Source organism: Anguilla anguilla, chromosome 4 (genome assembly GCF_013347855.1).
Source record: "Anguilla anguilla isolate fAngAng1 chromosome 4, fAngAng1.pri, whole genome shotgun sequence".
Classification (NCBI taxonomy): domain Eukaryota; kingdom Metazoa; phylum Chordata; class Actinopteri; order Anguilliformes; family Anguillidae; genus Anguilla; species Anguilla anguilla.
This window is the reverse complement of record NC_049204.1, coordinates 59,746,202-59,770,544: the sequence shown is the minus strand read 5'-3', so window position 1 is coordinate 59,770,544 and position 24,343 is coordinate 59,746,202. Positions and strand designations below refer to the sequence as shown.

At 43.3% G+C, this 24,343-nt stretch overlaps 2 protein-coding genes across 2 annotated transcripts; one reads left to right on the top strand and one right to left on the bottom strand.

Annotated features, from left to right (window-relative positions):
- The first annotated feature begins 1,986 nt into the window (after window positions 1-1,986).
- Window positions 1,987-10,495, top strand: LOC118226359 (tetraspanin-1). Its single transcript, XM_035415931.1, has 7 exons — window positions 1,987-2,043; window positions 4,267-4,473; window positions 4,951-5,025; window positions 7,262-7,360; window positions 7,543-7,755; window positions 8,112-8,192; window positions 9,291-10,495. Exons 1-7 carry the CDS (start codon window positions 1,987-1,989, stop codon window positions 9,348-9,350), a joined length of 792 nt encoding a protein of 263 aa, XP_035271822.1. The 3' UTR covers window positions 9,351-10,495.
- A 1,164-nt stretch (window positions 10,496-11,659) lies between these two features.
- Window positions 11,660-23,080, bottom strand: pomgnt1 (protein O-linked mannose N-acetylglucosaminyltransferase 1 (beta 1,2-)). Its single transcript, XM_035416044.1, has 22 exons — window positions 22,931-23,080; window positions 22,192-22,422; window positions 21,749-21,851; window positions 21,514-21,629; window positions 20,954-21,019; window positions 20,509-20,622; window positions 20,010-20,127; window positions 19,818-19,916; window positions 19,357-19,484; window positions 18,819-18,889; window positions 18,211-18,286; window positions 18,019-18,102; window positions 17,758-17,799; window positions 17,616-17,674; window positions 17,076-17,148; window positions 16,241-16,369; window positions 15,828-15,953; window positions 15,498-15,562; window positions 15,071-15,115; window positions 14,808-14,943; window positions 14,476-14,585; window positions 11,660-13,253 (listed from the first exon to the last, which is right to left on the bottom strand). The coding sequence occupies exons 2-22, from the start codon at window positions 22,309-22,311 to the stop codon at window positions 13,169-13,171; spliced, it is 1,965 nt and encodes a 654-aa protein (XP_035271935.1). The 5' UTR covers window positions 22,312-22,422; window positions 22,931-23,080; the 3' UTR covers window positions 11,660-13,168.
- Between the last annotated feature and the right edge of the window lie 1,263 nt (window positions 23,081-24,343).

Here is a 24,343-nt window from a genome sequence, read left to right as displayed (position 1 = left end):
AAACATACTAGCCATATTGTTTTTTCAATGCATTTCATTTACATTTTTGGGAAAGGATTAATTGTTCTCTGTTACAAAATTTAAAATAAATAAATAAATTAAGTAAAATTAAATTAAAAAGTAAAACAGGAAGAACTCACTTTTAAAAAGCCTACATTGGTATTGTTTCTTAAGCGGTCCAGGTTGGTTGTTTGGTTGGTTGGTCGCTTTCCTTAAATTGCTGATGCTTGTTGCGAGAGTTCAGGGACCTGTTCTTCCCCACAGCACATCAATAGCCACTCCATCCCCGAGAGACCTTAATGACAGTGTCCCTCCAGCGCTGGAAGTTGGAGATGTATAACCCGAGCGCCTGCCCTAAAGGTGTGCGATAATACTCCATCTCACTACCTCATTAAGACGGCCGTGCTTTACGGGCTGTGCCGGCACGGTGAAATTTCCTGCGCGTACGATGATGAAAAGTATCCCCGTAATTATTTCTTTTTTTGCAACTGCTGAAGTATGCAGGAGAATTATTAACTTGTTTAATATCTAACGAAGCCTGACAGGTACTCTTCTCAATGAGATTAAGGACTTTCGGGTTAATGATGGTATTGGTGAGATTGTCATAACTCACAAAGGGTCCATTAGCATGATATTACGGAGAGGGCTCAATCTGATATGTATTTAACTCCAGCAAGGTGGCATTGGATGGTGTATCATTTTTCATGTGGTTTTACTGCCTGCAGGGCAGGCTGCCTCCGAGATGGGCTGGGAATCTCAGTAACTGCAGGTGGAGTCCACATCCCTACAAAATTTTCTGCAGGCAACAATACTGAACTTCAAATGTGCCCACACACCTTCTTCGCTCACGGTGGAGGGCAACAGGATATTTGTTTTAGATTAGTTTGTGTGACCAAGGTGACTTTGCTGAAAACCCTGAATGAGAAATCCATCAACTTTAATATTTTTGCGCTCGACCATTTTTATTATCAGCATCGACCCAGACCGTCTTCAATATGGCCATTCCTTTGTTCTTTACCACACAAGTCTCATAAAGCTGCAATGGACAAAGAAAGAAGAATTCTTTCACTGGAAAAGCATCTATCAGACCCACTGGTCGAAGACAACACAAAGGAGAATTATTGTCAACAGGTTACATGAAGTGCAGTGGAACAACACTCCCCTCTAGTGGTAAAAAGACCGTTAACCGAAAACAAAGAATGTACAGTATAAAAATAACAAAAGGTCACAATTGTGAGGAATAATTTGAATATGACCTTAAAATCCCGTAAGATGCAATATTTGAATTATATGATTACACAGTTTTCACAAACAAACAGCAAATAAATGACTGTTTTGCCTGATAATGTCATTAGACATTGCCAGGTAGTGTACAGGGAAATCCTTATAAACAAAGATGTGAATATGTTATCTAATAAAATAAAATTAAAAAATTAAAAAAAATTAATCTATTACTGTATTACTGACAGTCAGATGTTGATTTTGGAGATTGAAACACCCCCTAACTCTCTGTTACCTGCAGGGGTGAACACTGATGCCGAAACCCTTACATGGCCAAATCGGAGCACCTGTGTCACCACTCCCGACCACACCCGCTCCACCCAGCTGGGAATTGGTTGAACTGGACAAAGAGCCGTCGTACACCCACTCCAGACACTTACCCGAGAGTTTACTTCTGCGTCAGCCACTGTCACCTCCAAGCTCCCACAAAAAAGGTAGGGGTGATTTGCTTTGCATACAGAAAATGATGCTTCCTGTGAGATCTGAAACTAATCAGGACAGATCCACTTTATTTATTTTTTATTCATTAAACTTGAAACTGGCTATTTTCTCTCAGCCTTTGTTTAGGCATCGAACATGTTGAATTACCAAATTATTACTCCTGGGAAAATTGTTTTTCATAACATTCTTATTAATATCTATCTTTAACTATAGTGTGTTGTGATATTATATAGCCCCCATAACCATCTTTTTCCACAGATAAAAATGGGCTGCTTCACATTTGTCAAGGTTATGATGATTTTGTTCAACTTCATTATCTTTGTAAGTATTTTCTTTTGTTATTGTATCCAGCAAATTACAATATATATGCAGATACGTATGGGACCAAAATGGAAATGCTCACACATTTAATGGAACTAAAGGGGGGAAAATCAAGAGTGTGGGGAACAGCATATTATGTATTATAGTCTACCTATTAACAGAACTAGATACCAAAGGGTTACACAAATATTTCAAGAAGCCGAGAAGAAACCTAAATTATACTTTCGGTGCTCAGGGTTTCTCACATACAGCAATTTTCGTCTCATTAAACCCCTTAATTGTGCCACCTCTGCTTCCGTCTAATGTTCACACTTAATGACGCTTATGAAATGGAGGGAAACTTCATCGCCAGTAAGCTGAATGTCAGTCTGACGCCATCTGGGATCTGATCCTTGATGGTCTGTCTCATCCGCGTTCAGCTCGTGACAAGAGTTCTGTGTTTGCTCCTGTGGGTCTTTTAAAAAAATTTATATAAGAATACTGTGACATGGTTTCGCTGTTGGAAATCACTGGAAGTGCCGTTTTGGGGAAACATGAGGGAGCATGAAGAACGCTTTACATGACGGTATTTTCCGGACAGATCGCTGGATTGGGGTTTGCCGTGTCTTCAGCAGTTCACACTTACTGATATTTTTGCTGGTTACATACGTGTAAGATTTGGACATATCGATCGCAAACCACTGTGCTCAGACGATAGCTACAAATAGCCACCGAAGAATTAGCAGTAGTTCAGTGACAGTTCCTTACTTTTTTAAGCATACAGTATATCGGTGGCTGCATGCTGAAAGGCTCTAACTTTTCAGTTTTTTAAACTGACCTCCTCACATTGCAAACCATGATTATGTTGCCCGCTGCTTGCAGTGACGGACATTTTTTGCATACTGACAACATAAATCCATATTTGACATCACTATTGTGTTTAATGGTAAGGAACACCTCCCTGTTCCTACGTCTCTTTTTTCTCAAAGAGTCCTCTTTGGCTCTCTCTGCGTCCTAAATCTGCTCTTCATTCTGCTGAGCTTGTGAGGTTTTGGTTCAGTATTCCATCCCACCTCTGAATTATTTTCAGAATTCACACCAAATGAAACCTGATTTGCATTTAATCTGTGCCAGGTGCTCCCTCCTACCTCCCCACCCCCCCCTCTCTCTCTGACACAACATTCCCCTGCACGTGGCATTTCATCAAAGGATTACCCGGCTAAAAAAAGAGAATGCCAGAGGTAATTATATCAAGAAAGGAGAAATGCTGCCGGACATGGAGTTAAGACTAATATGCTTGTCAAATCTTATTTGCCAAGAGGTGTGTGCTGATTATTAAGAGCAGGGGTATAAAGAGAGCCTGGAACCTACTGGAAAAAAATTCTGATTATTCTCGTGCGGGGACTACCAACTCTCAACGGACTCTGGCGTTCGGTGTATTGCATTTGTGTGACGGCGCCAAGGATGTTTGCTTTGCAGTTCTGGTATTCAGGATCAGATTGCTCCTGACAGCAACGATCTGGTCTTTAAAAAACTGCATGCGCCGATGAAAGAAAACCGCCCTGATGGCGGTGACCTAGTTGTCACCAGCATTTCATAAAGAAAATGAGAATGGCTTGTGCAGAAAACGGGACAATGAATTTAGGTAAACAAGAAGGTGCATTCTTGCTTTTTGAGCAAGATATGCCCCTATATATTAGATTTTTTCAATATGATCCATAGTTTGGGCAAAATAATGAACAGCTGCATATGTTAAATGCATTTTTCTAAAAGCAATGATGACACAAAGGTATTCCGGATGTCTTCTGGATGGGAAAGTACATTAAAAGTAGTGTGGGAAAGATACCCCTCTTGTGTTTCCCACAATGCAAAACCTCCTCCCACAATCCTCTGCCCTATTTCTGCAAGAAAAACAGGGTCGCAGAAAGAGTTTTAACAACTCAGTTATAGAAGATCCTAAAAATGGTCCTAATACATGGGAAAAGTTTAGGGTTTATGTTCTTTGAAAATGAAAAAGACAAATGCTGGCTTGACATTTTCATGTACAGACCCCTTACAAGACCCAGCCCCTCATAAACAGTAAATCTATGGAAGTAATAATAGCAGTTTTGAGATAGTGAAGTGTCAGTATGTGTGTGCGTGTGTGTGGCATTTATTCTATGGGAAAAGACTTCTTGGCACGGGGCTATAGTGAAGTCACATGAGCGTAACACGGTACCGCGCCTCGCCTCCTGTGCTCTGCAGCTGGCGGGGGCGGCCCTCCTGGCCGTGGGGGTCTGGGTGAGCGTGGATGGGAGCGCCTTCCTGGCGGTGATGGCGCCCTTCAGGACGGAGGCCCTGCTCTTCTTCAACGTGGGCTACTCCTGCATCGCCGCGGGCGCCGTGCTGGTGCTGCTGAGCATCGTGGGATGCTGCGGAGCCCAGAAGGAGAGCAAGTGTCTCCTCATAGCGGTATGGACCTGCTCCCTATCCCAGAACCCTCCGCTCTCCCCTTCAACTCCTGAAAACAGTCGTCTTTATGGACCTGCTCCCTTTTCCCACAACACTCCGCTCTCCTTCAACTCCTGAAAACAGTCGTCTTTTTATTATGAGGCACTTAACCTGTGAAACGCTAAAAGTTAGTCGGGCCTAAAAAGCCTCAGCAGCATGTTTGCTTGCAGTGCTTTTGACATTCATGCAACGTGGAAGGAAATCGGTACAATGCGCTGCGCTTCGTTGACCCTCAGGGACTGCATTCCAGTACTCCTTCTCTCCTGCCTCAGACAGAATTGCTGTTCTGACTCCATCAGTGGCCTTTTAGACTGATATGACATGATATTCCAAAGACCGTTTGCTCTGTGTATGAGTGCTGAAGCTGCAGCTGCCTGAGCAGAGCCAATCTTCCTTTGTTGTTGTGCCCCCCCCCCCCCCCCCCCCCCCCCCCCCCAGTTCTTTTCCATCCTCATGCTTGTTTTCGTCGCCGAAGTTGCAGCTGCGGTCGTCACACTGTTCTACTCCTCAATGGTGAGTCCTCTCCCAATAGCCAGCCCGCGCACTTCCTTTCATTCCTTTTATATTTTATTTCCATGTAAATTCCCATCATATCCTGGCCATCATTAAATTACTGGGGTTTATGCCTGGTTCAGTACATTCACGGACTTAATGACTCCCCCGATTGCTTCGGGCTACATGCGACGATTCTCACTTTGAGCAATTTATTACATTAGAATATTGAAGTTAAAGCATTTTATATGCAAAGTAGGCTATTTACATATATATGCGTCCCCATTTTCTGAAATGTATAATAATTACAAGATTTCAAATGAGCTATGTAAAGGAGGTTAAAAAGAATGCCTTCTAACAAAGAAAATAAAACCTGTTTCCAATAAAAGAATTCATCAGAGCCCCAGAAAGCAATCTTGGCTAATGCAAATACAGTGCAACAGTAGAAACAAGCTAATGTGATCAGTGGAGGAGTCTGAGAATGGGATTTGCATTTGTTTATGTTTGTGTTCTGTCCTGGAATTGGTTACCGAGTGTGTGTTGCGTTGTATCTGTTCCATTCAATCCAATTCCCCCGCGACGCCGCTCGCTCTTGAAAGCGTGCCGAAAACGGTGCGTGTTGATTGCTGCACCTGTCCTTGGAGGATTCGCCGAAATGTTCCTCTCTCTCAGCCATTTAAAACATAAATAAAATTTAAAAAATCTGATTCTATGCCAACCGTAATTTTACGGTATATGAAACTGAAGCCGGCATCTCATCATATTAGGCCGTCGACCTGCTATTCTGGGTGGTTGTTGTCAGGGGCCAGGCGAGTCCTTAGGGTAAATTACCGATGTTCTTTGTTATTTGGTGGAAATAAGAGTTGGTATATGTGTCCAATGTGATATTTGTTGGCATCAGTCACACAAATATATGTGCATTTCATTCCCTATGATTAAATATCTCCAAGTATATAGCAATTAATGTCACACTTTAATGGCCTTTATAACTGACCAATTACAAATGAACATTGACATTGTGACTGACACCGCGATTCACCAATGAGTGCATAGCAACCGTAACTAAGTAACCTCAATCTTGGAGAGGAAGCCAGCTTCGGAGTCAATGAATCGAGTAATCGCTCAATTAAGACAAATGACCCAGTAGTGTAGGAAAATGGTAAAAGGTGTTCTTTGGGCACCTATAAAAGTGACTCAAAATGCACAGAGCGATTTGAGAGGAATGTGTTTTGATCATTCCCAAACCAAAAATAAAAAATTGTTGGCTGCGCATCAAGCCCTGTGTAAGACTGCGCTCACAATAGAATGTAAAGAAAATGACGGCAGCCGAATTATGCTGGCTAAATATATCTAACTGAGATACACAATACACGCATTCATGGAATCTCATCATTCTCTATCATTTTCTGCTTGAATTCTAAGTATCATTCCTAGCAGTCAGACTGTACAGGCCACCCCTGTTTTTAAAATTCACTGGGCTGAGCTGCTGGACACCCACTGCGTGTTCCGTCCTTCACAGTCGTGGAGGGAACGCTAGGGGACGGGAATCACAGACAGTGATGAATTAACCAGTGTTTCAGAATAGCTGTGACCTGTGCCTCTCTCCCTGCTTCTCGCTGGAACTTTTAATTGTAGCTTGTCCCCGCATCCCCGCAGGCACTCCCTGAAAATAGGCCTTGTGTTGCAGTCAGTCATCTGTGAAAATGAATCGAACTACAGAGACTGCCATGCAAACTGTGACAACCTCAGGAAGACAATACCTACTTGTGTGCATAGTGAATGGGTGTGCTGGTATACGGCAGTAGCCAATGGTGTCTAGATCCATTTTGTAAAGGGAGATGTTTTGACTTGCACATATAAAATCGAAATCGATTGAACTGTTCTGGAAAATGCTTTGTAAAACGTCTTTCTAAAAATACAGCTTCGAAATGAAAATACGAAGAAGGAAACCAGTCTTTTCTTAGGCGTTTAAATCCCAAATGCTTTGTCCTCTTTTGATTGAAAAAAACATTTCATTGTTGACGCGCAGATGACTGCACATGATAATCTTGGCACTTACAGAAGCAGGAGCTGTTTGTATTTTGTGTGGATTTGTGCGGTGTGTGTGTGTGTGTGTGTGTGTGTGGGTGAAGTGAACCCTGACACTGTGTGTTTGGTGGCCAGTTGTCTCTGTGCAGTGGCCCATGTCCAAGCAGGATTTCGAACATTGATCTTCTGCCTGGAGAAGTTTACATGTCTACATGGTTTCCACCCTTAGGCAGAGCACGTCCTCACAGCAACCGTCAGACCAGTTCTACAGAAGTACTACGGCAAGGACCCTAAGGTCACAAACATGTGGAACAGCATCATGACTGAGGTCAGGAGCAGCATAGCACTGAAGAGGGGTTTCCAACACTGTAAAATCTGTGATTTTGTACAGGCTTTCAGTGTGATGTCATTTTTTGCATTTTTGACTAGCGTATTATTCCGGGTGGTAATTTTAATTTTTTTTTGTTCGCTGCAGTGATTTTGAGTAAATGCTCTCCTGTGCTTTTCAAGCTGAACTGCTGCGGTTTCAACAACTACACAGACTTCGACTTCACGAACAGCAGCCAGAGAGGGGACAGCTACCCAGCGACCTGCTGTAGTGCCTCCAGTGCCAACTCCAGTGCCAACTCCAGTGCCATCTCCAGTGCCAACTCCAGTGCCATCTCCAGTGCCAACTCCAGTGCAAACTGCAGCCAGCAGGCTGCGTTTCAGAGCAACGTTTCGGTGAGGGCCACTGAGAAGCCTGGCACTAGCAACAGACTAGCAGCAAGGAACGTTAGCAAGCTGTTAGATGTTAAAATAAGTTTTTGTATCACGTAAAGCATCAAACAATTATAAATGGGTTTTCCAATGGGTATTATTTATTTGTTTAGTTGTCGTTTTTTTAAATTAAACTGTTAAAATTAAATGTTTTTACTCTTCATGTACTTTTTCATAAAGATGGGGGAAGCAGTGGTTTATAGTAAAAACAGGATCACAGCACAGAGGGGTTTGTATATATAAGTTGAGGTTCGACCGCCCTCCAGACTGTTCCTCAAGGTTATTAATATTTAATATTTAATACTTTTCTCACCGTGTAGGGGTGCTTTGAACTGGTGTCGACCATAAAGAGGGATGCAAATATTGTTGGCGGGATAACTGCTGGAGTCTGTGGTATAGAGGTACATTTTTTGATTTACTTACTCTACTGTAACAGAATAATCTGTAATATAAAATTAATTACAGCTGCTTCATGGTCACAGAGCAGCCATATATCTAACTCGTAGTTTGCATATACAGCAGCCTGTGACAACAAATGCATTTATCTTTATTGTGTGTGAGCACTTTGCTTAACAGTCTTTATAAGCCATCTATAAGGAATGAGACGCTGGCACATTTATTTATGCGTTCATCATTGAACTACAGGTTAGTCTTTTCCTTGAAATAAAAGGAAAAGTCTAAGACTGCAAAAAAAAAAAAAAAACTCATTTACTTTAAATCAAGCTCCAGATATTTTAAGTCACATTTGAAATGACAAATTTGGGTATAAAAATAGTTGACACTGATTTTATAATGTATAAACTTAATTACCTTTTTTCATACATCTTCCACAACTTTAAAAGCAAGGAATCAAAAGTCAGAGGGATACGTGATAAATATCACATATAGGTGATTTTTAGTACCCCATATTTATGGAAAACCTTCAAGTAGACCTTTATGTCAGGGTAGGCCTCCGAATGCTTGCTACACTTGAAGCTGATTACCAAATATATCATAAAATATTCAACTATGATTTAATTCAAGTTGCCCCAATATTTCATCAGTCGCGACATGTGAAATAGATTTGGTTGCATCGACCAGCAATGAAAAGTACACTCTTCTGTCCACTCAACACACTGAGAGAGTTAGGCCAGCAGTGTCAGGCTCCAGTTCCAGAGGGCCAGTGTGCTCATCTCGGGTGTATTTCAACAGTTGAGTGACTCGTTTAAGTCAGTGTTAAGCTGAAGGGCCCACACGCTCTGTCTTCGAGCCCCAAACTGACTGCCGATTGAAAGAAAACCACAAATCCTGCAAATAGAACTGGCAGTATACACTTACAGAAATACCCCAAAGCGTATTCCAATACTGATTTTTTTTTTAAACTACCTCAAAACTGCACTCAGCCTTACCTTACCTTAAAATTTTCTTTGTCAAATAATGAGGGTATGATTTGACAGACTGATATGCTATAAAAAGTATGTATTTATACTCTCTCTCTCCCCGTTTCTATTTTCTTCTAGATGGCAGCTATGTTTGTGTCTATGTACCTGTACTGGCATTTGGACAATCCCAAGACATGACACTGACTTTTTTAATGTTATTATGGCTGATATGCATGCATTATAACTGATAAGATAACTGTTCCAGATAATACATTAGTTAGATTTCCATTTTTGGTTATCAAACTAGATAGCCACTAAAGGCTACAATATGGCTTGTCAAAATAGACTGCAAGCAGTTTTTAATTTTAAGTTCTATAAACAAAAATGTTCCTATTCCCCCTGCCAAGTAACCTCTGCTCTGTGACTCAGTTCTGCTTTTGCTCCTTTTGAATATACCACTTAGACGCTTCAGGAGATTTAAGAAAAAATATCAATGTGAAATTTCAAAAGGCAAATATACTGTGCAGCATTCAGTTTTGGATATGTTGTGCCAGCTGTTGAAACACTGACAAATCTTTACAACAGTCGTATTAAGTGACTTGTGCATTTCATTTGTTATTATTACTGGTTTAAACTCAGACAACACTGAAGTCCTAGTTGCACACCCAGAGCTAGTTGTTACTCAAATCCGACCCTCAGATCTTTTTCTTACATCTAGAGCTCCATCTGGAAAATGTTTCACTCAAACCTTAATTTCGAACAACACACAAAGAGCTAGTTCAGTCTAGCAATTATCAAGTTCACAATATAGGAAAAAAATAAGATCTGCCCGCTTTTGAGGACAGTGAGAAAGTCGTGCATGCTTTTACTTCTTCTAGATTAGGTTATTGTTATGGTTTGTATACGTCTCGTTCACCAATCTCCGCCACGTGTTCACGCAGTACAAAATTCTGCTGACTAGGCAAGACTGCTGACCAGGACAAGATGAATGTCGCACTTTATCCCAGTTTTGGCTTCCTGCACTTGTTCCATTGACTTTAGAGTTGATTTTACACCAATTACTTTCAAGGCTTTACGTGGCCTGGCACCTGAGCACTTTACCAAGCTGTTAGTTCCCTACGAGTCATTGGGGCCTCTTAGGTAATCAGTTCAGGAACTTCTGGCTGTTCCAGTCTAGGCTAAAAACCAATGGCGATTGTGCCTTCTCTGCTAGGGCCACTAGGCTCAGCAACAGCCTGCATGCAATGATTCTATCTGCCGAGTAGGTGTCTTCTTTCAAATCACATCTTAAAAATAATTTTTATAGTGTTGTTTTCATGAATGCATAATTCAATGTTCTTTTATTTCACGGTTTGTTTTTGTTAAATGTTTTTTTTTTTTTTTGAGTTTTTATCTTTTTAAAGCACTTGGTGCTGTATAGGCTTCAAAAGCTATAAAAATTATTATTAATGTAAAAAAAGAACTGATAAATGGTTACTCCTAATTCATACTTGGAATAAAATGTAACCATTTGTAAATATTTGAAATTTAAATAAATGCTAATTTTTAGTCTTGCAATCTAATTTTAGTACATTGTTCCAGTTCTCACCCGCAACACTGTCAGTATGTTACCCTTTCTAAACAATAAAAATACAGCATTCAAAAAAATCAGAGCAAGTCAGAGAATTCTATTTTTCTTCTCCAATTCCAAACTGCTTAATCTACCAATACATAACAGTACACATAAATAACAGGATTTTGTAAATACAGCAGAACGCATAACATGGGGACATAGGAAGGGCATTTTTTTCTCCACACAATCTGTAACACATTAAACTTTGCAAGAACATGTGTTCCTCCTTCGGGACCTTTCACGACATATTCCATCTGGCTCATTTCGGTTTCAAAAGGCCACACAAAGTGAGATCGCACTAAACCGATTTTTCCTCGTCTGAAATGAAGTGACATTTAATCGGAACACAACCGGCATAAAACGTATCTTAAACCAGCCAAAGCAGAGCCAAAACTGTAGCGTCATCCCTCTGCATTTACTCCTAGTGTAACAAAACATGAAGAGGGCTGTGTGAATCCAAGTATTGTTGCTTAACAGAGTGAAATAAATAGCTTTCGGCATGTCAATAGACAGACTGCTGGTGTAGACCAGAGGAAATCATTTGCGTTGTGGTCTACCGCATTTTGAGGGGGAAATTTACCTGGACAGATTTGCATGTATTTCACTGAGATATGCTGCACGCTCTCCACAGATTTCCTTGTTAGCCGTATGTACCCAGCCCCTGACAACCCTATGCACTGCGAGCTTGTGCTCAATCAGAGCTGGTTCTGTTATCTACTACCATATAAGTCGGTATTAATTGGGCCAGAATTGTGTGCGTAGCACCAAAAATGATGCCACTACCTAGCAGGATGCTTCCAAATGGGCAAAGTTTGTCAAATCTATGCATGTAGCTACGCAACTGCAGCCACTGACAAACAAATTTTTCACACAAAAGAATCGAAATGGCACAATAAAAAAAAAAGATTTTTTTATTCAGTGAAGAGAAAGCAAAAAAAGAACCACATTGATATTGTCAGATTTACGGGAACCTGAATAAACAGACAAGCAAAACAGACGGTTACCAGACCAATATGGCAACGCCATGACGTCTTACTTGGTGGTACTTCCCACACTGAATGAAAAACTAGCCGCTTTCAGTTTTGTACCAGAGAGGAATTCTCTGGCATTGATAACACATAGCAACCAGCTCCCTATACTGCTTTCCTGTTACAATCTTTCACTTGATAATGCAAAACACAGTAAAATAAACTAGTGGTAATACTGACGAAAGTTAGTCAGATACAGGAGACTGAATTACACAAAACTGCATTTTAATCTCCCTTATTTAAGATAAAACATTTGAAATAAAAACCAGAATGATTTTACCACAAACACAATTAGCATATTTCTCCTAGCTTTCCACAGCGTTCAACCACACAGCAGCTTAAAACCAATTTGATCACATGTCCAGGACAGCCACACAGGACAAAGGCCCTTTGAAATATGCCTTATCAAGTACATCCGATTCAGTCAGAATAATAAAACTCCTATTTCACACAGGTCAGTGTAGTGATTGTGATGAGCAGTCGGATTATGTAGTGTGTTCAAGTGTTAGTCGTACATATTGTCCTTCTGTCTCACCTGTATCTTGGCACATTGAAATAGAAAACCACAGTTCTATCAAGTGAGCCTACATTTAAAGAATGCCATGAAATAGGGCATTTTTAATGTGCTGTTCTTGAATAGGCTGATTAAATAGAAACACTTATTTGTTGATACATGTTAAATAAATAGGCATAAGTTAAAATGTATGTACAAGACAAATAAAGCACTCCAGTAGTTTGAAACTAATATGTTCTGACTGTGCGAGTTTGCTAAAAAGCCACTCCTCACATGTAACCAGAAGAAAGCTTGGAACAAAGGTTTCAAGTGTTTCCCTTTGGAATCGACTCCATCTCTAACCCTCCGAATTCAGTCTTTCCACTTAAAGGTAAATCGCACATCGGAAGATGCCCCAGTTACTATGCTGTGTTGTCATGGCTACATTTCATATTCAGTACTTTTCAAGGGATCCCTTCCCCGAGAGCGTCCCCCAAACCTCATCTTCCCCACACGAACGACACTGAGCTAGCGCATGTGGACCGTCTCAAGCCTGAGAGATTAATTTAAGAGTACGCGGGACCGATCTGAGCCAATCCGGGAGGGCTAGCTACCTAGCTAGCTAGCTGCTCTTTGCTCGGTAGCTGTTCATTAGCATGACGGTCACTGACAGGGGCTGCTTCGGGATTAAATGAAAAGTGGATGGGGATAATGGTAGACTGGCGTCTGTCTGTCCTTTCATGTGTGTCGTCTCTGCCCGTCTTCCCTTCCCCTCCCCAAACACCCACTTAAAGCTCTGAGTGTGGGTCCCGCCAGCCTGGGTTAGTGCTCAAACGAAGCCTATGGGCAGTTAGGGTCACGGGCGCCGCCGGATAGGCTAGCGCTACGTCTGCTCCATGGGGGCTCCGCCTTCTTCCTTGGGAGGGGGCTCCAAATGGATGGGGGTCACGTACGCCGGCTTCTTCACACTAGCGAAAGGAAAGACGTGAAAGAGGAGGAGAGGGAGGGAGAGGGGGAGAGAGAAACAGGGAGCGAATGACAGAGACTAGTAACTACCAGATGTCTTCATTAATTCCTTTATGCGGTCTCTAACCACAGGAAAGGTCAGCAGGCTTTTTGCATGGCACCTGGTTAGCTCACCTGAGTTCAGCTGTACACCTGCTAAAGAGTTGCCCTTGTAAATAAAACCTCTTCAAATTACCAGCCAGAAATTACATCACAAAATGAGCATCCCTGTAAAAGACACATTACTGAAAAGGTTTTTCTGTTTGTACACCATTACCCTGAGTGTGTATCCAGTCTCACATCAACTGGTAGTGTGGTTAGTGTCACATTCCACAGTACGGACTTTATCGCAGTTTCGTCCTTTCCCACAGAAAAATGTGATAAATATGTTGATTTTACTAGTATTACTGAAGACCAAAACTTCTTAAGTTAGCTGTTCAGCCTCAAGGGAAGGTCTCAATAGGTTAACACCCCAGTTATTTGCTGCCCTCTTGTGTTCGCACTACAGCACTGCACTTCACAACACAGGACAGCAACAATAAGCCTTCACATGCCCCCCAAACTGTTGTGATCAGAAGCACTAGTGTTATGGTGCAGGACCTAAAACTTCAAGAACAAATATGAACTGAACATATTAGCTGATCAATTAATTTCTCCCACACTACTACAAACAAGCTCCTTTCCATCAGCGGTGCTGTGCAGGATCCCATCCCAAACAAGCCAGCAGGTTATTATGCAGTTAAATATTTTAACAGCCACCATTTTCTAGTCACTCTGATTGCAGAATCAAGCCTCATCTTTCAAGCTTGTAATGTGGCACAAAAAAAGAGAGCTTCTCTCTCGGTTACATTGTGGTTTTCTTGCTTCAGTTTATATGCAAGGGTATCAATTAAAAACCTACCAAATATACAGTATTGGGCTCTCAGGATAGGTATCCAGCTAAAACACCACCCAGAGAGGGAGGGTTTTATTCGCAGGGTTTTCTACGCATCGTCACGGCTGCAGTGACCCCTTTAGGAGAGCTGGACGCCTGCAGTTAGCCTACGCCAGCTGCACCAGCCGCAGGGTGAGAAGGAGGCTACAGCAGCATTGGGACGGACGTACAGCCGCACACTTCCACAGGAGAGAACAAGAACAAGGACAGGCCAGGAGATTCATCAACGCGGCGGGGAAACTGCCACTCACGAGTACGGAGAGACCGGCACCGCGACCACCAGCACCTGGTTTCTCTTTCTGAAGAGACGCCAGAGACCCTTGTGGTTCCCACGTACGTCCAGGTCCCACACATGCAGGCACTATGCGGAAAAAACATGACATATAAAACACATGTAAAAAAACAAGCCATAAATACGTTAATAAATAGTACGCATGCTAATGTAGCGATAAGGTTTCAGGCAGACTGTTACACTGAACACAGAAGAGGAATTTCCACACACGCACACATACACACACAAGCAGTCTCCAGCAGCAGTGGGTGAAGAGTGTGAGAGGACCCAAGCCTCTCTCTGTGATCTCACCTTGGCCAGCTCGGTCCAGGTGGCAGTGTCAGTCTCCTGCTCCATCTTTATGTACATGACGTAGGTCTTCCCTTCTGAGTCCGGGACGAACGAGTCCTCACAAGGGTTCTTGCTGTGGTCCAGCAGCTCTGCCTCCCTGCGCACACACACACACGCACACACATTTATGCACACATGTACACACATACAAACATGTGCAACGGAGTATAATGGAGGAGCCGTGGTCTCCCAGTTCTGTGCATGTTGTGTGTGTGCACACTCACCTCAGCAAGTTCTGGATCTCCACCTCATAGGCTTCCCTCTTCAAACTGAGGAAACACACACACACACACCACACATTACCACTTTTAACCCCACATCAGGCAATTGAATTACTTTCATTTCCACAAGATTCACCAGCAGCAAACAAGATAAAGTCCAATCCTCCTCCAATGACAACCTTTCCATCATTAATCATTGGTAAAAATAGTTATTAGCTATACCTAATGGTGTAGCGCTGCCATTGAACTAATCGGTCAAGCCAGCACATCTTTAAGGGGTGAAACATGCAAGAGTTTTTACCAGCAATTTTATAAGGAACACCAGGAGCCATGTTGTGGTGAGTGCTGAGGAGCTAAGGTGTACAAACATTTCCCTGTAGGCTAAATCAGCGGTGAAGCCCAACCACACGGAGGTCAAGGCAATACGTACCTGTCCACATTCTTCAGCTGAACATTTGGAACAGTGTTGAACTTATGCTTCTTGAAATAGACTTCCTGAAAGAGATACATGAAAATAACACTGAGATACCAGATTGTGTAGCCAGTTGTGAACACAGCGCAGATTAATTAACTTTAATGCACAAACTACGTTACCTTGTTAATAGCAAATTTTCAAGAAGAGTTTTAAAATAAGGCAACAAGACCCAATGAAACATCACCTTTTCTTTAATATGCGACAATAATCCAAAGCAGCAGTCACTGTGTGTCATAAGAGAGCTCTTAAACAGAACATCAGGATGGTAAAGTAAATGGCGCTCACATGGAAGTAGCCGTTCATGTTGAGGCCGATGATGCCGAAGTGGTAGGAGCGGGAGACGTCAGGAATGATGCACTCTCTGCCCTTCCTCTGCTCCGGCATCCGCATCCACATGTCCCAGTCCCACAGCTGCAGGCAAAGACACACACACGCGCACACACACATACACACACACACGCACGGGCACATACACACACGCACGCACGCACGCACACATACACACACACACACGTAGACACACACAGGCACACACTTTAACCTCTTACACACATTTACACCAGAAGCCCAAACACAAGGGCTGACCTGAAGAGAGCCCTGATTTGCATCATCAGGGCAGCTGAACCAAAGCTAGCTCTCATTAGCACATGGTTTTTTGCGTGACTTTGGCTAGCGTTCGACCGCGGGGCGCGGGTTACCTTCTCCGGCGTGGGCCACTTGGGCTCCAGCTCGTCCTTGTACAGGCTCTTCTTCAGCACCCAGCCCAGGCCCGGCATGCTCTCCACCCGGTACAGCAGCGAGGGGTCCTCTGCAGTGTGCTCATAGCCCTGCGTGCATCAGAGAGAAACATGCATACAGCACTGTTCCTCTGCAGTGTGCTCATAGCCCTGCGTGCATCAGACTGCAGCACGCATGAGAACAGACGCACACTGTTCCTCTGCAGTGTGCTCGTATCCCTGCATGCATCAGAGAGAAGCATGCATACAGCACTGTTCCTCTGCAGTGTGCTCATAGCCCTGTGTGTATCAGACAGCAGCACGCATGAGGGCAGACACACACTGTTCCTCTGCAGTGTGCTCGTATCCCTGTGTGCATCAGAGAGGAACATGCATACAGCACTGTTCCTCAGTCCCAGTGGCCCAGCCCCACCACGCTACGGCACGGACATTACCCTTCAGGGGGCTGCAATCGGTACAACAGCTCAAGGACTAGTGGCCAGCATGGGACTCCAGTTATACGGAAGATACAGTGATGCTCATCTCATGCACAATGGACACAAGAGCTGCCAATTCTGTGTGTGTGTGAGTGTGTATGTGTGTGTGTGTGTGTGTGTGTGGGCGTGTTATGGGTCAGGCTGGAGCAGAGCACCCAAATGAGAATAATTCACTGCTGACAACATGCACAAGGTTGATGGAAACTGACGGAGCTGCAGTCACAGCCCCATGCCTGGGAGGTGACCGTGCCACTTCCTGTGGCATCAGAAGCCCGTTACGCTCACAGCGATGGAGGAGGGGGGAGGCGCAGCTCACTGACCTGATCGTTCCAGGCAGAGATGCAGTACAGGCTCTCATCCTCGTTCAGCAGATGGATGGTCTGACTCAGAAAGCTGCGAGCAGCACAAACAGTTTCAGTAAAACTCACCCACCTGTTCTGTAGATGTGTGCGCGCATGTATGTGTCTGAGTGTGTCCGTATGTGTGTGTCTGTATGTGTGCGTGTGTACGTGCGTGTGCGTGCGTGTGCCCGTGTGTGTGTGCGCGTGTCTGTATGTGTGTGTGTGTGCGTTTGGGGAAGGGGGGTGCACATTAAAGACAGTTTACACTTCTCCTCTATGAGCTCCTATGTGAGTGCTTCACAGAAAATACAGATTCCAAAGCTGCTACATGCAGAAAGCACTGAGACACTGCTGCCCCCTACTGGTTATTCGGCTGAAATGTCTACTGTAGATTGGCAGCTGTCTGAAAGGTTCACAAACGTTCAATCAGGTTCTAATTTTTAGATGCAGACAACGCTCAGTATACAAACAAGATAAATTGTATCATGAGCCTGCAGTGGGCATATTAAGTGACCCTACCTGAAGAAATCAATGGAGATATCCAGGTCTTCTTCTAGGACGATGGCAAAGCTGGCATCCTGCAAGCAAACACATATCAGCGCACATCTTATCCATCTTATGATATGGCCAGCCAATCAGAAAGGGCCAGGAAAATACTCACTGGATGCAGATTGAAGGTTGCAGTCAGACTGGCTTTGTAGTGCTGTGGGACCAGAGAGCAGAATTATGTCTGTGTTAACTACTGCAGCAGAGTCACATTTCCTCAAAATCAGTACAGCAGTCTCCACTCTCAAAGATGGGGACAGAGGTACAGTCCAGGCCTGCACATCTTCAGAACCTTTAAATTAGTTCACCAACAAGGGGAAAAAGCTGTCCCTGCTGCTTCACTTCTTAAGGGGACTGGGGGTGCACCCCGCCTCACCTGGGACACTCGGGCGTTCTTAATGCTGATGGGAGTGTGCTGGACCCCCTTCAGCCCAAACAGCTCCACCACGTCCATGGGCTCCTGCGAGGCGCACAAAACAAATAAATAAATAAAAGGAGCCAAGTTCGGCGGAACCGCACGTTTTCCTAGCGCACAAACTCAGGTCAATCTTCAGCAGAGCTTCAGTACCTCGTAATATCCGTCGATGAAGACTGTGATCATCTGAGGGTTGACTCCGTGTGCAGAGAGCAAAGAGCGGAGCATCCTGAGAGGGAGAGAGAGAGATGTAAAAACGCTTCTGACGTGCAGCCGAAGAAGAACACGGACAGTAAAGTAAATGGAGGAGACACTCGGCGGTACATGGCGCATTAGCTGGGACGGGTGAGGAGCTGAGGCCTGGAGAAGCTGGTTCAGGCGCTGCACCACGCGGTGCTAACTAGCAGGCTTCTGCCACCATTCAGCATTACTGTACTGTGTATTATCATCACCACGGGTGACAGACCTACAGATAACCTGCTTTTAGCCAACGTTAAAACTCGCAGACGTGAACCTTATGCAATCAGCTGGCTGCTGTAGTGAAGCCGCATTGCCCTCTGCAACACTGACGTTACCATGACATTTACCAGCCGAATTGCACATTCAAGAAAAATCCCGCATGCCAACATTTAAAATGCAGAGACTCTGGATGCGTGCTAAGGTTCTCCCTGAGAGCTGCTGTTCTATGCATTCTTTGCATAAAGATAATGCGTTAAGTGCTCAGATACATTGTACAAATAGACTTAAACACTCATTCTCACCTGTAAAGGTAATTAGGTCTGTTTCCTGCTATCACAGCCACAGGGACATTGTAGACATTATTGTCTTTCAACTAAAAGAAAGAATAAAGAAAAATGTGAGTGATTTAGTGAATGGGTGTGAATTCCTCATACAATCACTGATTGCTGAACAAAACACAAGGGCATACTTTCATATTGGTCCAATAACTTTTAAACAATAATTTTAGCATCATTCAATCATTTTTTGTGGGACTGAACAATTCTTATTCTGATCTTAATCCCACTTGAAAAGCAATATATACAGTTCTGCGACACATTTGATAAGACATCGCAAGCACAAGCGAGTAGACGGATACACGAGCACAAGGCCTAACTAAATTCAAGCCCTGGAGGGTCACAGTGTCTGCAGGGCCTAGCGCTTTCCTTTCAGTCAGCAGCCAGATTGGGCCGTGACCACACGTGCAGGCGCTAGCACGTCAGCGACGTCGATTAATCCCCGGAGTTCAAAAACGCGTCGAAATAAGTCGACGTGCGGTCAGAGTGGGCTGGCGGAACTCACGGGGTCGGGGTTGAACTCGATGGGAGCGGGGTCCTTGCAGCTGCAGATGCTGCCGTAGCCCTCGACCTTACTGCAGAACAGCTTCCGCCTCCGGTTCAGCTCTGTGTCCGCCCAGAGACACTCCGCCTCTGTCGGGGGTGAAGGGGAAGACAAAAAACACACTAAACCTGACTGCCCGTTGCATGCTGGGATACTGCACCCACCACAGGCACTGTAGAAAATAAAACGCTTCAACAGAAGCACTTCATTATTCATATTACATTTCGTTGCCTCTAACAACAGTTAATTATTAGATGTGAGAAGGTAAAGAAATATAAGAGTTGATAATCAACCACTCGTGACAGGAAAAATAGTCAGGGGACTGGAGTGAGCTGCAGAACAGCTGAGAGATGAACTGACGGAAAAGCTGAATCCTGCATCACACGAGCCAGAGGAACATCAGCTTTCCCAGCATCCCTTACCTTCAGAGGCCGTCAGCTGCACCTCGGTCTTCAGCAGCACAGGGTCGCCCCAGGTGGACAGAGCGGGAGACTTCGAGTGCTTTTCTCCGTACACTTGCCCTGAAAGCAGATTCATTTGCAGAAGGCACGTCACCATCAAGCACCAAGCCAAAATCACATTAGAATGCATGATTCCACACTATGCTACACTACCTCCTTTCTTCACCACCAGCGTCCACATGTCCCTCCAGCTCAGCGACAAGGACACCTGGCTCCCCAAACTCTTCAGCAGGTTCTTGGCAGAGTCTTTCAAGTGGAAGGTGCCTTCGTCCTGCACCAAGAACACACGCACTTCACTTCACTCAAACTGCTTTCCCCAGGTACCTCAGAAGTCAACTCGGCGCACATGGAAACAAACACCGTTTCTGATTAGTTTCGATCAGACCTGGGTCAAATACGTATTTGTTTTGGATTCAAATACTTTTCTACGCTTTACTGATCTTGTCTGGTGCATTGGAACCAATGAAATACTCCCAAAAAGTGCAAACCCCGCCTTCTGGTCATGTTGGCAGGCTCAATTACACCAGGCAAGATCAATAGAGCACAGAAAAGTATTTGAATCCAAAACAAATACTTATTTTTGACCCAGGTCTGGTTTTGATACGACCCTGTCGGAAGCAGGCGCTAGAGCAGCGGGTTTTATTCCCCTCACCTTTATGGTGAAGATGAGCACTCTGCCGCGGGTCACCATGTTGAGGAAGAGGATCATGGCTTCGTCTTCGTGGGGGGAGTAGGTGTCGAACACCCTCTTGGCCATGACATGCCCCTGCACACCGAAAACCCTTTTTACTGCAGAGTACCAGGACGAGGATACAGTGCAGGCTAAAATACAGCAACGAACACTGGAAGACAACGCTACACAAGTACAGCAGCAGGCATACCACTTTTTATCAGCACATAAAAACTAGCATTTAAAAACAGATCGAAGCCATGGTTGTACTGTTATCATCCTCCATTTGACTTGACAGAAAAACTGATGAAATCACAAATAAACAACCCTTCAAACATTTCAATGTAATTTGATCTAGTAAGTCTTAATGCAGCAGTATAATTCCACAGTATCTAAAATCAGAGTCACTGGGGACAGACATGCTTACAGTCGCCTGATTGAGAACTATTACGTGAATTCCTCTTCCCTGCTCTCGCATCTCATCTTCCAGCACCTGAAGAAGGAAAAGAAATAAGAGAAAATAAAACAAGATTACCTCTCTGCTGCACCAACTCATTCTGCTTAAGCACAGACCCTCCAAGAGCTTACATGAAAAACCCTCGCCAAAACAGGGTGAAATAGCAATATGCATAATGATAGGGTGGCAGTGTAGTATAGTGGGTAAGGAGCTGGTCTTGTAACCTAAAGGTAATAGGTTTGACTCCCGGGTAGGACACTGCCATTGTACCTTAGAGCAAGGTACTTAACCTGCATTGCTTTAGTATACATCCAGCTGTATAAATGGATGTAATGTAAATGCTATGTAAAAGTTCTGTAAGTCACTCTGGATAAAAGTGTCTGTTAAATGCCTGTAATGATACAATATAAACTAATATTGTGGCATAATAGAGGGAACATAGTGCTATAAGGACGTGAAAGTGAAAATGATCAACACTAAGATGCATAAGCGCACATAGAGGAACCCGTGTGAAGGAGCACAAAACTCACAGTGGTTCCATCAACCGCCACGTAGACCTTGGAGCGGCTGGAGTACACCTCGATGTCCAGGACCTTCCTGCCATTCTGCGGCCTGCGGGGGGTCTCCATGTTGGGCAGGGCTTCATCTGCACATAGACAGAGAACAGGTGCAGTACACTGCTGAGCACATTCACTCAGCAATTTACACCAGGGATCATGTTGTGAAAGATAAGGGCTTCCCTAGAGAATCATTACTGATATATACCATAATCTTGTGCAGCCTCTTCCTCATTGGCAACTCTTCTGGTATCCAATATAAGTTTGATGTTAACGATCACCGTCACCAGCAGGAATAGCACTGCTCCAGCCTGAAGACACAAAACAATTATTCTGAGAATGATCTTCACCCAATTTTCAAAGATGTGTAGAACTTGGTTTGTTTAAACCTCTTTTTGCACAGTGCTACCTGAACTGGAAAACTTTTCTTCAAAGGATTCCCCGCAAAGTTTCGCAAAACTCCTTCAGCAAGTAAAAACTGTACGTAGCTGCTACTTCACTACAACACCCAACGCTAGAAACGAACTCAGATGGACTTGTGTTTGTACTCCCTGTACTGGCATAGCTATATTTCCCGGGAACAGTTCCAATTAAAATATCACAAGGCGAAGCCAGTTAGCAACGGCATTAATCTGCCAGTGACCAAATTACCTGACACAATCTACGGATCGCTCGCTTGTTGGTGAGCTTGTACTTCCAGGTGAGGTAGAGGCTTCTCTGTTGCCGGGGTATGAAAGGCTTGGCTCGTGGGTTCGGCGTCCAGGTGTCCATCACTAAGGCACGAGGCTGAAGCCCTTCTCCTCCTGACCAACCACGGTATAGCTGCCACCAGCGCTACGCCGCATCCAGAATGTGTCCCGCTAACCACAATCACGTAGCCATCTGGACGAACACACCACAGCACAGATAAAACAGTTTTAAAAATCCGTCTGGGTTATATTACAGCACTCTCACACTACGCACCATTACATATTTAAAACCTCGCTCTATCGTGCGAAATTGCACTCCATCGCAAACATTTTATGGCTCTCTTGCGAACTACTTTTAGGTTTAAATAAATTTGACTAAGGCTTTCACAACTGATCGTGCAGTCTAGCTATATACTTATATTTTGCTAGCCAGCTGGTTGTCTGACAAAATGCAAATATATATATATATATATATATATATGTAGATGCAGACCAACAAGCTAATAAGGTCGATTCACGCAAATTAATTTAAAAACGCCTGAGCTGCCACAGCTGTGTTGTCTAGGTAGTGAGCTAGTTAAATAACTAACGTAGTAACCGTTACAAACATTAAGTTTTCTAATGTGTAATTCGTGTATAAATTGACTTGTATAGCAAATTTCAAGACAGATGCACCACCAGTACCACATCTTTAAACTTACGTTTGATAATATTACTGCTGGCACAGCTGCCGACGATATTTGTTTTTGTACCTAGCCGCAAATGCTACATGCTCGACCGCTATTTTCACAAGCACAACTAATAACTAACATGGCTTCCTACGGTATATTCCAGCGACGAGGGCTAACTTCCGGCGCTGCAATATAACATACTGCAAGAGTCGGTTTTTTTTTATTTAAATTTTTATGTCGCTTCATTCATGTTTTCGGTACAAATGCCACAATCCCTTCCATCAGTTTTAATAAATCATAGCCTATATTTTAAATAGGCTATAGAAGCTAAATAATTGTTTGTATCAATATTTCTCAAACAATGGAAAATAGACAACATTAAAAAGACAAGCAATGTTATTTTGCACCAGCTTGAGGTGATTGTGCTCTGTGACATGTTGCATTATCCTACCATTTGATTAAGTGTAGACTGGTCATAAAAGAATGCATATGATTTGCAACAATGCTTAGGTATGATGTGGCATTCAAATGGTGGTATTAAGCAGCCTAATGTGGGCCAAGAAACCATCCCCCACACCATTACACCACCACCAGTGGCCTGCACTGTTGACATTATTATGTACACCACATATATTGAGTATAACTAAGCTGATGATAACTTCACCTCAAATTATGACACAAATGAAAATAAATAAATTAATTGCTGTGTCAGCAAGATTTGTATCATATTGTGTATTATTTTAATTATGATGAACTGTCAGGCAGTCAGTAATTTAAAAAATGTACTACTAGCACTCACACAATCATTCTGCACTGATTTTGTTTCACAAAATCTGACACTGTTTAGAGTGTAACATGTGCATGTTATATTTCTATGTTGGTATACCCCAGCATAAAAGATATAATTAAAAATACAGTGATATACAGTCATTCAGTCATTCACTAACATGCTAAAGAAATTCCCTTTTTGTTTGGAATAGAAGTTGGAGGATGTGAACTGAGTATACAAATAACATCAAATTTAAATTCCCAATGAGTGTATGTGAAATAATATTTCATGGCACTCAACAATAAATAAATATCAATTTATTGTCACATAACATAGTAGCAGATGGTGGGTGGCACCATTACACAGATTAGATCACTGTTTGAGAAATACTCTAGAGTAGCACAAAATTACAGCCAAAGCAATTAATAGAACAGTTACATACTTATATCCTCTTTGTAGTCACAAATGTAATTCCAAGAGCTTCCAGTGGATGGCAGCACAACAATAGCACAAACATGCAGGTTGAAATGACTGACTGACAATGGCAGAAATTTTTGGCTGGACCGTAACAGCAGGGCTAGCCCTACAAAGGCAAATGTCTGTGACTGAGTGATGAAGTTACACCATTGGTTGGCCGGATCACCTGTGTTAGGTCCAGCCATATACTAGGTTTC